General features: G+C 39.2%; 1 protein-coding gene across 3 annotated transcripts in view; it reads left to right on the plus strand.

Moving 5' to 3' along the window:
- glra4a (glycine receptor, alpha 4a) overlaps positions 1-15,299 on the plus strand; it is a 271,453-nt gene that overhangs the window by 175,760 nt on the left and 80,394 nt on the right. For all 3 annotated transcript variants that reach the window (XM_039766014.1, XM_039766015.1, XM_039766016.1), the window contains exons 2-3: positions 3,188-3,303; positions 5,314-5,381. In XM_039766014.1, coding sequence (XP_039621948.1) covers positions 3,188-3,303; positions 5,314-5,381 — 184 coding nt within the window. The remainder of the gene's footprint in view (positions 1-3,187; positions 3,304-5,313; positions 5,382-15,299) is intronic.

A 15,299-nucleotide genomic window follows, 5' to 3' on the forward strand; every position in this document is an offset into this window, starting at 1 on the left:
ATTAATGGCTCATCAGAATACCTACATTTTATGTAGTCACTAATTAATCCCTCAATGTATGTGAGAACAATCTACAAGTGATTAAAGGAACACTTTGAAAACACATCAGATCTCAATGGGAAAAAAATCATGCTAGATATTTATACTGATATGGGCTGGGTAATGTGTTAGGAACAAAAGGATGCCACATCGTTTGATGGAATTGAAAATTATCAACCTACAGAGGGCTGAATTCAAAGACATCCCGAAAATCAAAGTGAAAAAATGATGCACTAGGCCAGTCCATTTTGCCAAAATTTCATTGCAGCAACTAAAAATTGTACTCAGTAGTTTGTATGCCCCCCATGTGCTTGTATGAATGCCTGACAATGTCGGGGCATGCTCCTAATGACATGACGGATGATGTCCTGGGGGATCTTCTCCCATATCTGGACCAGGGAATCACAGAGCTCCTGGACAGTCTGAGGTACAACCCGGTGGTGTTCAATGGACCAAAACATAAAGTCCCAGAAGTGTTCTATTGGATTTAGGTCAGGCCAGTCAACGGTATCAATTCCTTCATCCTCCAGGAGCTGCCTGCATTCTCACACATGAGGCAGGGCATTGTCATACACCAGGAGGAACCCGGGACACATTGCACCAGCATAGGGTCAGACAATGGGTCCAAAGATTTCATCCCGATGATTATTGGCAGTTAAGGTGCTATTGTCTAGCCTGTAGAGGTTTGAGCGTCCCTCCATGTGTGACCCGCCATTTGCGCGCCGACAAAATAGCGCAGACTAAAACGCGGCAACAAAATCGCCCGACAAAATCGCGAAAGTTTCATTAAATATGAATTACTAGTTTAAAGCATATATAATAATGTTTATTTTAGAAGTCAATATTATGAGACGCAGCATGCCATCAGCATGGCACGTAGATAGTCCTTAAGATCACGCCCTGCATATGTAGGAAGAATTGCAGCAAGGGCGTCCCACTCTCTTGGCTTCTCTCACGATTTTGTCGTGGCGATTTTGTCTGCGCGCATTTGTCGAACACCAGTTAGCGGGTTTGTCGCCGTTCATTTGTCCATCGCGGTTTTGTCGGGGTGCATATGTCTATCGCGCTTTTGTCGGTGAATCCCTCCATGGATATGCCTCCCCAGACCATCACAGACCCACCACCAAACCAGTCATGCTGAACGATGTTACAGGCAGCATAACATTCTCCACGGCTTCTCCAGACCCTTTAACATTTGTCACATGTGCTCTGGGTGAACCTGCTCTCATCTGTGAAAATCATAGGGTGCCAGTGGTGGATCTGCCAATTTAGGTATTCTATGGCAAAGGCAAAGGCCAATCGAGCTCCATGGTGCCAGGCAGTGAGCACAGGGCCCACTAGAGGATGTTGGGCCCTCAGGCCACCCTCATAAAGTCTGTTTCTGATTGTTTGGTCAGAGACATTCACACCAGTTGCCTGCCGGAGGTCATTTTGGATGGCTGTGGCAGTGCTCATCCTGTTCCTTCTTGCCCAAAGGAGCAGATACCGGTCCTGCTGATGGGTTAAGGACCTTCTATTGACCTGTCCAGCTCTTTTAGAGTAACTGCCTGTGTCCTGGAATCTTCTCCATGCCGTTGAGACTGTGCTGGGAGACACAGCAAACCTTCTGACAATGGCACATATTGATGTGCCACTCTGAAAAAGTTTGACTACCTGTGCAACCTATGTACAGTCCAGGTGCTACCAGTAGTGACTCTGACTGTAGCCAAATGCAAAACTAGTGAAAAAACAGTCAGAACAGATGAGGAGAAAAAAATGTCAGTGGCCTCCACCTGTTAAACCATTCATATTTTGGAGGTCGTCTCTTTGTTGCCCAGAAGTTTCATTGACACACTCACTGGGACGTACAGTAACAAGCGTTTGTTACCAAGTCAGGTTCCTCAATTAACAACTGCTTTTGGTGGGCTGGTGGGGTTTCTATCAGTGTCCTGGATCAGGCATATCTTTGTGGTGAAAGTGGGAAATATGTCAATCATTTTCCAGCCAGTTAGCTTCTGAATTGAGGATGAGAAAGGAGCAGATACTGTGACCAAAAACAATTACCATACAGAATGAACTGTCCTTCTGTCTATTTCGAAAAGATATTCTTCTTAATTTCTAAACTTGTGGATTAAACAGAGTCCCAGGGTCCTGCCCAGCTCACTACTCTTGATGTCACGCTTCCCCCTCCCCTCGGCCCGCAGCCTCTGTCTTGGATTAGCACAAATTTATCGCTCCTGCAAGCGAACTATGATTTTTAGCGCTATGAAAGAAGTTGCAAAATAAACTGGAATGTTCAAGCAAATTATACAAAAAAAAACCTGATCTAAATCTGTTAAGTAGTTCTCTTGTGAAAAGCGGACAGACATACAGACAAATAGACATTGTTACTTAACGGTTTTGTTATACATTACCCTAAATACCCTTTTTACTGTATCTAACCTAATTAATTTATGCACTGCAAATAAGCCACTGGCGGTTGCGGGATGCATCTGGAAATAAGCTACATAACAAAGAACTAGTTTAAATCTTTGGAATTACAATGTGAGCCTGACAGCCATTTAAAGTTAAGTTTAAATAGACTTGCACTTTTCAGGAATAACACATGTACAGAAGTTGTTATAAAAACAGAAAACTTAAAGCACTGCTCTTTACAGAATCTGCACCTATCGTCACAGGTTCTGGGTCCCTACATTACCAGCAACTGAAGTACTTTTAAATTTTCTAGTCTCCTATGTTATCAGACAGCAGGGAACTCATTTTGCTTTGCCTGTACTCTTTTTTTATTTCCTCTTAGGATATCTAAGGGTTTTTCTTAGGGTTATTATTCAAATTGCAAAATACCACAGTTACTCCACATCAAAGGTAGTTCTTTCGACATAGCCCTGACTATGTTTAAATTAATTTGTTTATCCTGTCAGCATTTTGTTTACTTATAGGGGCTGACATAAAAGACCGGGGTGCACTGAATTATTCTCAGCAGTACTGTTTATTATTTATACACCCAGTGTAATATGTATGTGAACTGATGCTCAGTCACTCTATGTTCATATTATTCTGTAAAATAAGTTGTCAAGTAAAACCCAAAGTTATCATACTGATGTTCAATTGCAGGCATACAAGATTATTTCTGTAAATAATGTTGCCTTTCTTTACTATTTTTTTCCAGGCAAGGACTGTGCAAGGAAGAAATCAAGTCTCAGCCTATGTCCCCATCTGACTTTCTGGACAAGCTAATGGGAAGAACCTCAGGTTATGATGCCCGCATTAGACCTAATTTTAAAGGTATTTATCTTTGCTCTATAGAACATATACATTATACTTTACATCAAAAGCCTAAATTGTGCAGTAAAGTTTGCTTGAAATACTAAAACACTCCCTGCTTTATTAAGTTAATATTTATAATATATTTAAGAGAGAATAGTGAGTATGTGGGTGAGTGTTTTGGTTTTGTTAATACCTACCACAGGATAAACTGACATCCTGCTCTTTCCACCTTATATCTTCTTATGTACAGTCTCCTTCGATAGCTAATGGATTTTTACTAGAAGGTTTGTTAAAAGATTAACCTGTGCAAATTACTATCTGTGTCGCAGAGCCAATAACACTGACCTACCAATAAAGCTTTTACAGAAAGACAGAGATACGTAGAATACTTTGGAAGTATTATGTGTAATGTGAGGAATAAAACTTCTATGCATGCACTGAAAAAGCTGTTAAATCATGAGCCTTGTACCATCAGTTCTTTACATTAGCCAGCAGCTCCTAGTGTTTATTTCCTAGTGATTAATTATATTTTTGTGGGTCATATTGTATTTTAAGTAATGCATCTATTAGTCACATAATGTCATGTAATAAGCCCTTAAAAAAGGCATCTTTTGCTCTTAATAACACTTACAATGCATCAGTAAAATGATTATTTGTCCCTGTGCTATATGCTATGCTTGTGATTATACTGCTAAAATTACTTGTTAATATGAGAGCTTCATTTGGACTTATTAAGCATTAATTAATTATTCATAAGCATTATACTGATGTATGCAATGTTGAGAGATCTATTATATCTTACTTAAGCCACCTCAGACCATTCCAAAGTGAAGTTATTTTAGTATGCTACATGGTAGAGAGATAAAAAATCACTTTGCTGTTGCTTTGTAAGTGTTATTAAAACTAGAAGGAGCTTTTTTTAACATCCTGTTACAGTACATAACGGCATGCTACTAATAGATATATCGGCAATACCTAAACTACAGTGTTACCGTATTGTGCACGTCATCCAGGGCTGGTTACTACCCTTCACCTAAAACCTCAACTGGATTAAGTGAATGTGAGAATATTATGTTACATAAGTTATGATATTGTGTAATACTGACTTGGTGCCCCATAGGATAGGCTTCAATTCTCCTTAGAACTATAATTTGATTAAATAAGTTTAGCAAATGAATGGAGGTTTAGATAAAGTTCAAATTGTTACCTTGTGTTTTATATGAAATTCATCATATAAAGTAATGCTTCATGATGGACTAAGGTTCAGAGCATGCATACTGTACATTAATCAAACATAACCTAATGTGGTTACAGTGGGTGACTGTGTTTAACAGAGTAACAAAACGTTTTCAAGCTGAAGTGTGTCCTCCCTACCATGGAGTCTTTCAGTCTGCACAGTAGGTAATCTCAACCTCTGTAACAACCTCTATTTTTTACTACGTAAAACAACACATTTTATCTACAACAACGCTTAGACCACTACTAACCCCAAGGTTTGAAAAGCTGTGAAACTGCAGAGCTAGCTATCATGCTGCCACATAGCTAATTAAATACAGTTTCTTCTTTTTGGGAAAGAAATGTCATGTTCATTAAGAAACAGTAATACACAGATGGTGCAGCTGAGCTTAAGCACATTGTTATTGTATGGCGATGAAGAGAAAATGGTAACATTCTTTGTGCAGGAAAACATACTTGATTTTTTGTATAGCTAGGACAACAAGTTTCTGAACCTGTCAACCAAAACACAAATCTGTAGCTGACTTTAAAGCTAAAAAAACAAAAACAGGGTAAAAGAATTCTGACAGAACAGAACAGCTGTGATGAAGGGCTAAGCTTGTTACCAAATGCTCAGCAGACGGCTCCCAGACTGTCACCACCCTTACCTGTGATGCCTGTTTCAATATAATAAAGGCCTTCTAATTCATGACAAGGAGTTGTCAAAATGCAGATGCCAAGCATTTAATTGGTAAAAGAAATTGTATTGCAGATAATTAATTCTCTTTTGTCTTTGTTATGTTGTTATTTCAGGACCACCTGTTAATGTTACATGCAATATTTTCATCAACAGCTTTGGGTCTGTTACAGAAACAACAATGGTAGGTATCTAATTTTTAAAAAAAATGTATTGAAATGTTGTTTGCTGTTTATTGTAAATAAACAATGAGGTGTGCAGTATGACACTTAAACTAATTTTTGGCAAAAAGTACTGCATTTTTGTTTACTTTTACTCTGTGCTTTTGGCTAAAGCATCAAGACACAGTTTACGACATACAGCAAATACCTTTTGGTTCTCTTAGGTTTCTGTTTTTATTTATTGCTATTTTGCATTTTGTGCTGAATAGACATTGAAAACTATATTGACGGCAATTAACATATTTGAATTGGTGAACAGGGGATGCACAAACCAGTGTGTTTCTTCGTGTCAGTCCCAAGCCCGGATAAATGGGGAGGGTTATGTCAGGAAGGGCATCCGGGGTAAAATTTGGCCTAATCAATATGCGGCCAACAATACAAATTTCCATACAAGATCGGTCGAGCCCCGGGTTAACAATGATCGTCACCAGTACTGTTAGCCAACAGGGTGCTGGCGGAAATTGGGCTACTGTTGGCCGAAGAAGAAGAAGGAGAGGAAGAGGGGGGAGACATGTCTGAAGGCAGGAGGAGAGGAGGAAAGTAAAGAGAGTGGAACTGAGGGTAGGAACTTTGAATGTTGGCAGTATGACTGGTAAGGGGAGAGAGTTAGCAGATATGATGGAGAGAAGGAAGTTTGATATATTGTGCGTTCAAGAGACTAAATGGAAGGGGAATAAGGCCAGGTGGATCGGAGTGGATTCAAATTGTTCTATCATGGTGTGGATGGGAGGAGAAATGGAGTAGGAGTTATTCTGAAGGAACAGTATGTCAAGAGTGTTCTGGAGGTGAAAAGAGTGTCAGACAGAGTAATGATTATGAAGCTGGAAATTGGAGGTGTGATGATGAATGTTGTTAGTGCATATGCACCACAAGTTGGGTGTGCAATGGGTGAGAAAGAAGATTTTTGGAGTGAGTTGGATGAAGTTATGAACAGTGTACCCAAGGGACAGAAAGTGGTGATTTGAGTGGATTTCAATGGGCATGTTGGTGAAGGGAACAGTAGAGACGAGGAGGTGATGGGTAGGTATGGTGTCAAGGAGAGGAATGAAGAAGGTCAGAGGATAGTGGATTTTGCCAAAAGGATGGACATGGCTGTGGTGAATACATATTTTAAGAAGAGGGAGGAACATAGGGTTACGTACAAGAGTGGAGGAAGATGCACACAGGTAGATTACATCCTATGCAGAAGAGTTGATCTGAAGGAGATTGAAGACTGCAAAGTGGTGGCAGGGAAAGTGTAGTTAAGCAGCATAGGATGGTGGTCTGTAGGATGACGTTGGAGATCAAGAAGAGGAAGAGAGTAAGGGCAGAGCCAAGGATCAAATGGTGGAAGTTGAAAAAGGAAGACTGCAAGGTTGAGTTTAGGGAGGAGGTGAGACAGGCACTGGGTGGCAGTGAAGAGTTACCAGACAGCTGGGAAACTACAGCAGATGTAGTAAGGGTGACAGCAAGAAGGGTGCTTGGCATGACATCTGGAAAGAGGAAGGAGGAAAAGGAAACCTGGTGGTGGAATGAGGAAATACAGGAGAGTATACAGAGGAAGAGGATGGCAAAGAAGAAGTGGGATAGTCAGAGAGATGCAGAAAGTAGACAAGAGTACAAGGAGATAAGAGCAAGGTGAAGAGAGAGGTGGCGAAGGCTAAAGAAAAGGCGTATGATGAGTTGTATGAGAGGTTGGACACTAAGGAGGGAGAAAAGGACCTGTACCAATTGGCTAGACAGAGCGACTGAGCTGGGAAAGATGTGCAGCAGGTTAGGGAGATAAAGGATAAAGATGGAAACGTACTCACAAGCGATGAGAGTGTGTTGAGCAGATGGAAAGAGTACTTTGAGAGGCTGATGAATGAAGAGAACAAGAGAGAGAAGAGGTTGGATGATGTGGAGATAGTGAATCAGGAAGTGCAATGGATTAGCAAGGAGGAAGTAAGGACAGCTTTGAAGAGGATGAAAATGGAAAGGCCGTTGGTCCAGATGACATACCTATGGAAGCATGGAGGTGTTTAGGAGAGATGGCAGTGGAATTTTTAACCAGATTGTTTAATGGAATCTTGGAAAGTGAGAGGATGCCTGAGGAGTGGAGAAGAAGTGTACTGGTGCCGATATTTAAGAATAAGGGGGATGTGCAGGACTGCAGTAACTACAGGGGAATAAAATTGATGAGCCACAGCATGAAGTTATGGGAAAGAGTAGTGGAAGCTAGGTTAAGAAGTGAGGTGATGATTAGTGAGCAGCAGTATGGTTTCATGCCAAGAAAGAGCACCACAGATGCAATGTTTGCTCTGAGGATGTTGATGGAGAAGTTTAGAGAAGGCCAGAAGGAGTTGCATTGCGTCTTTGTGGACCTGGAGAAAGCATATGACAGGGTGCCTCGAGAGGAGCTGTGGTATTGTATGAGGAAGTCGGGAGTGGCAGAGAAGTATGTAAGAGTTGTACAGGATATGTACGAGGGAAGTGTGACAGTGATGAGGTTTGCGGTAGGAATGATGGATGCATTCAAGTTGGAGGTGGGATTACATCAGGGATCGGTTCTAAGCCCTTTTTTTATTTGCAATGGTGATGGACAGGTTGACAGACGAGATTAGACAGGAGTCCCAGTGGACTATGATGTTTGCTGATGACATTGTGATCTGTAGCGATAGTAGGGAGCAGGTTGAGGAGACCCTGGAGAGGTGGAGATATGCTCTAGAGAGGAGAGGAATGAAGGTCAGTAGGAACAAGACAGAATACATGTGTGTAAATGAGAGGGAGGTCAGTGGAATGGTGAGGATGCAGGGAGTAGAGTTGGCGAAGGTGGATGAGTTTAAATACTTGGGATCAACAGTACAGAGTAATGGGGATTGTGGAAGAGAGGTGAAAAGAGAGTACAGGGAGGGTAGAATGGATGGAGAAGAGTGTCAGGAGTAATTTGTGACTACTGTATCAGCAAGAGTCAAGGGGAAGGTCTACAGGACTGTAGTGAGACCAGCTATGTTATATGGGTTGTAGACAGTGGCACTGACCAGAAAGCAGGAGACAGAGCTGGAAGTGGCAGAGTTAAAGATGCTAAGATTTGCATTGGGTGAGACGAGGATGGATAGGATTAGAAATGAGTACATTAGAGGGTCAGCTCAAGTTGAACGGTTGGGAGACAAAGTCAGAGAGGCGAGATTGCGTTGGTTCGGATATGTGCAGAGGAGAGATGCTGGGTATATTGGGAGAAGGATGCTAAGGATAGAGCTGCCAGGGAAGAGGAAAAGAGGAAGGCCTAAGAGAAGGTTTATGGATGTGGTGAGAGAGGACATGCAGGTGATGGGTGTAACAGAGCAAGATGCAGAGGACAGAAGGATATGGAAGAAGATGATCTGCTGTGGCAACTCCTAACAGGAGAAGCCGAAAGATGAAGTAGTTAAAAGGTAAAAATGTATAGGGAAAGTAGATTAGAAGGCATTTGATACTGTAAATATTACTTTAATTATATGTATTTTTTAGATGGAGATTTTATTTTTAAATATTATTTCCAAAGGTTCAAGTACAGTTCACACAATGATCTTGTTGTAAACAGACCTACATTTTTGCAGCTTCTGGGGTTAAATATGAGATATCTTTCTGTATGGAGCTTGCATGGTTTACCAAGTTTTCCTTGATTTAGTTCTCTTTATTTTTTCTCCATTGCTTCACTGAAGTCAAATGAGCTGATACTGTGGATCAGATGGCATTACTGCAGTCGTACAAAGACCTAGCATACAACATCACTTGTTAGCCTGCCTTCCGGTTATTGCTATTTGTATAAGCTATTCTATCTATCTATCTATCTATCTATCTATCTATCTATCTATCTATCTATCTATCTATCTATCTATCTATCTATCTATCTATCTATGTAATGTAAGACATTTCTTGGTACATTCACAAATGTCAAATAGTCACATCAACACAGCTTTATTTTTAACTGGTCATTCTTTTTTTATTCATTGTATATTTTTTCATGCCCTGCAAAAACTTGTTACCCTCCTTGAGTCCAGTGCTGCTAACATAGGCTATGGTTCCCCACACTATAAAGTGAATTTAGCAAGTTTGGATGTATGCATGTTTGTAGGTTACTTCATCCACAGCAACTACACCTGCTCCACTTTTAAAAATTAATGAATTCATAACACTGTTTTTTGCCCATCATTAGCAATGACAAGGTTGGCAGGAGAGGGAGTATATCCTAGTAGCATTGGGCACAAATACTATTGAGTACAAAATGTTTCAATGGAAAGAACTAGGTGGTGTTCATACTGATATTAACAAAAAAACAATACTCCAATATTTATCACAACAGCATAACTGATGCAGTATTACATAAAAAAACTATATATGATTGTGTAGAGAAAATAAATACAGTAATCCCTCCTCAATCACAGGGGTTGCGTTCCAGAACCCCCCAAGCAGCAAAAGGTGAAAATCAGCGAAGTAAAAACCATACATTTATATTGTTGTTTTTATATTGTCACGCTAGGGGTAACAGAGTTGCACAGAAACACAGGAGGTTGTATAGACAGGGACTTTAAAACACTGCAAACAAACCTTTGTCTCTTTTTCAAAAGTTTAAACTGTGCTCCATGACAAGGCATAGATGACAGTTCTGTCTCACAATTAAAAGAATGCAAACATATCTTCCTCTTCAAAGGAGTGCGCATCAGGAGCAGAGAATGTCAAAGAGAGAGAGAAAAGCAAACAATCAAAAATCAATACGTGCTGCTGGAATTTTAAGTATGCAAAGCTCCGCGATAAAGCAGACTCAAGGAAGGGAGCAATGTGAAGGTAGTCTTTCAGCATTTTTTAGAGGAGCGTCTGTATCCTCTAGGCAAACAGCCTCTGTGTAAACAGCCCCTCTGCTCACACCCCCTCCGTCAGGAGTAGAGAATGTCAGAGAGAGAGAGACAAAGAGAGAGAAAAGCAAACAATCAAAAATCAATAGGGCTGTTCAGGCTTTCAAGTATGCGAAGCACTGCACGGGAAGCATATTGTATATCATTGAGGAGTTTTATTTAATATGTAATACGTTCTCTGATTGGGTAGCTTCTGAGCCATCCGTCAATAGCGTCCTTTGTATGAAATCAACTGGGCAAACCAACTGAGGAAGCATGTACCATAAATTAAAAGATCCATTGCCTGCAGAAATCCGCGAACCAGCAAAAAATCCGTGATATAAATTTAGATATGCTTACATATAAAATCCGTGAAATAGTGAAGCCGCGAAAGTCGAAGCGCGATATAGCGAGACATCTTCTTAAGGAAGATGTTTTGGTTTCAAAAATGTAAGTGTGTGCCCTGAAACTGCAGACCTTTCAGCCATGTGTTTATCTCCAGGTACAGTGCTAGGCTACTGACACTCTTTAAGTGAGTGACAGTATGTGTCTGTTAAGTATTAGAATTCTGCATTCTTCAGCTTTGTTTTCTGTCTGTCATGGAAGAGGCATTTAAAAAAAATGGCTGGATTTATTATTCTTTTATTTACTACTGTCTAAACAAGCAACAATAACAATTTAAATAAAAGTTACAAAATGTCATATAAACGTTGGACTTGAAGATCACTACCACACACTACTTTACATTTGAATCTGGGGATATAAAAAATCCAACCAAGTAATTATTTGTGACAAGAGGATTTATGACAAGAGAACAAAAGAATGCTGGAAAGACGATTTCTAGACAATATGTATTGTGTTATATGGCCGGCTTGTCATCCCGGCCAATACCCCCAGGCCGCCAGATGGAGCCCTCCCTGCAGTGTGGAGGTGCCCCGAAGACCAGCAGGGAGTCATGGACTATGTAGTTTTTATACACGACCCTGCTGGATACCACAGGGGCCACAAGAGGGAGCTGCAGAGAGGACTGAAGACTCATTTGTGCCCTATAACCCGAAAGTGCATCAAAGGAAGAATGACGTGCTTCCGGGGTGAGAAGAAGGACTCGTTCCTGACCCGGAAGTGATAGAGACTCACGTGGACTGGGGATTGGGAACACTTCCAGGTCAGGAAGACTAAAAGGACTGTGGGAGCTCCCAGACAGGGGGCTGAGCTGGGTGGTAGGAGGGCAATGCATCTGGGAGTGGAGGATTGTGTATTTTTAGTGATTTGTGATTATTGTATGAGTATAGTGGAGGAGAGGGTGCTTTGTGCACTGTGGCATAAAAATAAAGTCATCGTTTGGACTTTTTCCTGGTGTCTTGAGTCGTGGACAGGGGTTCAAGGGAGCGATACAGCCTTAATCTGTCACAGTATATATAAAATCCTAGGGGTTGTTTGTGTGTCACGCAGAAACTTGTGCACTCCTAGGCTTTCAGCCTTGATTGTGTGTCAGCTGGCAGCTTATGCTATATTACGTACCATGAAATGGATGTGTGGACCACTTCAGCAGCAAAACTGGGTTTCAAGTCCTTCTCATGGCAGACAGACACACAGCCACATGCCTCACAGCAAACACCAATGCAGACACTTGCAGTGGCTAACAGGACAAGCACAACAGTGGTGCTTGCTACTGACAGGAGAATCACAGCAGCGCAAGCCAATGAAAAAAACGGTTATCAGTGCATGCCGCTGTAACAGTGAGGCACATTGCACAGGCCAACTGAAAGGCATACATAACCAAAGAGTTAGAAGTGCAGGCTTCCTTAGCCACATTATCGGGCTTTTGGTCTATCAAGCACTCAGCATGCCCGTCAGGAAAAAAACTCTGACAACACTTGATGACAGTGAAGGACACTGCAGCACTCTTGGCATGTTCAAGTATTGCTAGTTATGTATATTACAATATGGAAGAAGAATATTTTTGTCAGAAGTATGTGGAGAAGAGGGAGGAAGAATAATTGAGACTAAAGGTCTGAAAGCCAAATGAGATAAATATGAACATTAAATCTGGTAAATATTGCCAGCAAAAATTAATAAAATTTCAAAAATTTCTGGTTACATATGTTTGGCTTGGTAGGACCCTGATTTAAGAAAACACTTTGCCAGCTTGAGGTTTATTTTTATACATATGTACTTAAAATTATACAGAAAAACATTATGGCCTGGTGTTTGCCATTATAGGCCCCATACTCAGAAAACATTTACTTGACCCTTTTCATTTTACACAGATTTCCTGGAATACAGTTCTTTTGTTGTTAAATTGGATAACAGATATCCATAAACCTGATTGACCTCTTGAGATCACCTTCACATCAGATACAATAAAATGAAGCACCTTTTATCGTTAACACACATAGTTCATTACATTTTGAGTAGTTATTATGTATCTTTGCGCTATACTGTAAATATTATGCTTTGAGTTCAATGTGCCCATTTACTATTGACAAATACTGTATACAAATTATCTTATGTACTGCTTCTGCCATTTTTAACAAAGGGTAGAAGTGAGTAAGAATTCATATCAGTGTATATATAGATATCTAGATATACAGTAGATCTATATATATAATTATTACAAAAAGTAAGCTAAACATTACTTACATCTTTAATCTTTATACCTTTTCATTCTCTACCCCACTCTCAGCCGTGTACTATATTTGCTATTTTCACTCTAAATGTGTTTTTTTTTTTTTCCAGTTCAGAGATTTCCTAGCGTTTCATTTGGATGTACAGGTTTATTACTAATTACTGTATATTTTCAAGAAAAAAATGCACAAAATACTAGAATGACAAATTATGAGATTAATATATTTGTTTTCATTAGATTATTGGAAATATAAATAAAATACATCAATTAATTTGACATTGAAGTTTTAATTGAAGATTGTAAACAATAAAATTTATATCAAGTGAAAACAATATTGAATCTGGGTAGAAAAGGGCCTCAAAATAAATAACAATGAAAATAAAAGAAAAACAGAAATAAAACATTTCCTCTAAAAAGTTCTAAAAAATTAACAGAATAGGACTAAGGATATGGTGAAATGTACAAGATTTAATTCACATCTAAATGCCAGCTAATACACAAAAAATCAATATGACCAGATATAATTAAAAATGAAGTCAAAGTAATATTGTGAACAAATGAAACGAAATAAAAAATAAATTGCAAGAACATTGAGACAAATGTTCTATAAAAAAGTTCACACTTTGATGAAAATTGTACAGCTAAAAATAATTAAGATAGAATCGATGAGGTATAGCATTTAATAACACACTAAAAAAACCAATTAGATTATTGGAAGCGATAACATTCTAGCAGAGCTCAGCAAACATATACCAGTACATGTTATTTCTCAAGTTTAAAAAAAACTTGAAATAATGTGGTTTATTTAGCAAAAGAGTGGACAGAGACAATCATAATACCACCAACAAAAAAGGATATTTAAAAATTGATGCAATATACGATATGCTTATCCATTCATTTATTTAATAAATGTGCTTATTCAAGTTTGAAGAATATGAAAAGCAGGGAGCCTACTTCTGCAGTGTTCAGGCTAACTCAGGATGGAGCCAAGAATATTTAATTATATTTATGCACTGACCATCTGAAAAATCTTTTACATGCTGATGTATGTCATTAGCATCCTAAGATGTAGATTGAATTGTTCCATGATAATTTAATTAAATTAATATTTAATGAAAATATAATCTTTAATGTAACACATATATTTATATGTTACTAGGAAGCATGCAGACCCGTGGTTATTAACTAAAGAACTTTCCATTCTGGCAAGATAGTGCTTTGTTTTCACCTTGAATAATACAGCTTCACAGTGATCACATTAATGATGTAAGTTTGCATGTATTCCATTCTTTCTCACATTATTGACACTGTATTGAGCACCTTCTGTGGTGAGTCTGACAGAGTTCTTTATCTTGGTCGAGGAACAATTAACATCAATATATCGGCTTTTGAGGATCTAACTTTTATTACAATAACTTTTCTGCCCACCAGTAAGGCATTCAGTAGATGGATCCACTTTTCTTACAGTCATGTCACTTTGTCGATTACTTTTCTGAAGTTGCCGCAACCTCAGCTTTTTTGACTTTCCAGTACATATCAGGTCATAATGTTTTGATAAAGATGAATATCACGGTTTTCACACCAGTAGATTGTAAATAGTAACAGCTTCCTGCGCCATATTTGTTTGAAGTTTAGCAGGTGTTGCAGCTGTCATTCTTCTTTTTCTTCCTATCACATAAACTGGCTTTTGTCGTTTGCTTCACAGTCAGCAGATGTTGCTGTTCTTCTTAAAAGTGATTCATATACAGCACTTTTCTATTTTGGCTATACATTCCTTTACTTTCACTATGAAAAAACACAGCATCACAGTGATCACATTGGTGATGGAACTTTCAAAAGTAGTGCTCGTCTTTCATCTCTTTTCTTCTCTTTGTTGCATTCTTTATCCTGCCACATCAACAGCCACTGCAATGACTTTCCTATAAGAAACCAACAAGTGCAGGTCAGTTTAGCGAGACTGCCACAGCCTCACATTTTTTTGCAATACGCATCGGGTGATAAAGTTTCAATCAAGACCAAGATTAAGGACCTAGCTTCAGTAGTTTGCAAGTAATTGTGTGAAAGACGGACAGACCTACAGATACATAATATATTTCTTTATAATTTTTACAGAGCTGTTTCTCAAAGAACTGAACTGAAGATAGCAGATGACATCATTTGCTGTTCCAGTAATTCTTGAGAGACGAGGTGTAAGAAACAAATACCTATTGAGTAGGTGCAGTTATGCACTTGTAGACAAAAAAATAACTTTCATATCTGTAGTGACCATCATATTAAGAAGCTTTACAAGTAGAAAGCTTTAATATGTTTTTTTTATTTACCATATAACTTGCACACTGGCAGGTTAAGTGACCTGCTCATCTAGTGAGGGAAGTGATGACACTGCCTACGTACCTGATTTACTAAAGGTAACATTTCCT

Source organism: Polypterus senegalus, chromosome 10 (genome assembly GCF_016835505.1).
Source record: "Polypterus senegalus isolate Bchr_013 chromosome 10, ASM1683550v1, whole genome shotgun sequence".
Taxonomy (NCBI): domain Eukaryota; kingdom Metazoa; phylum Chordata; class Cladistia; order Polypteriformes; family Polypteridae; genus Polypterus; species Polypterus senegalus.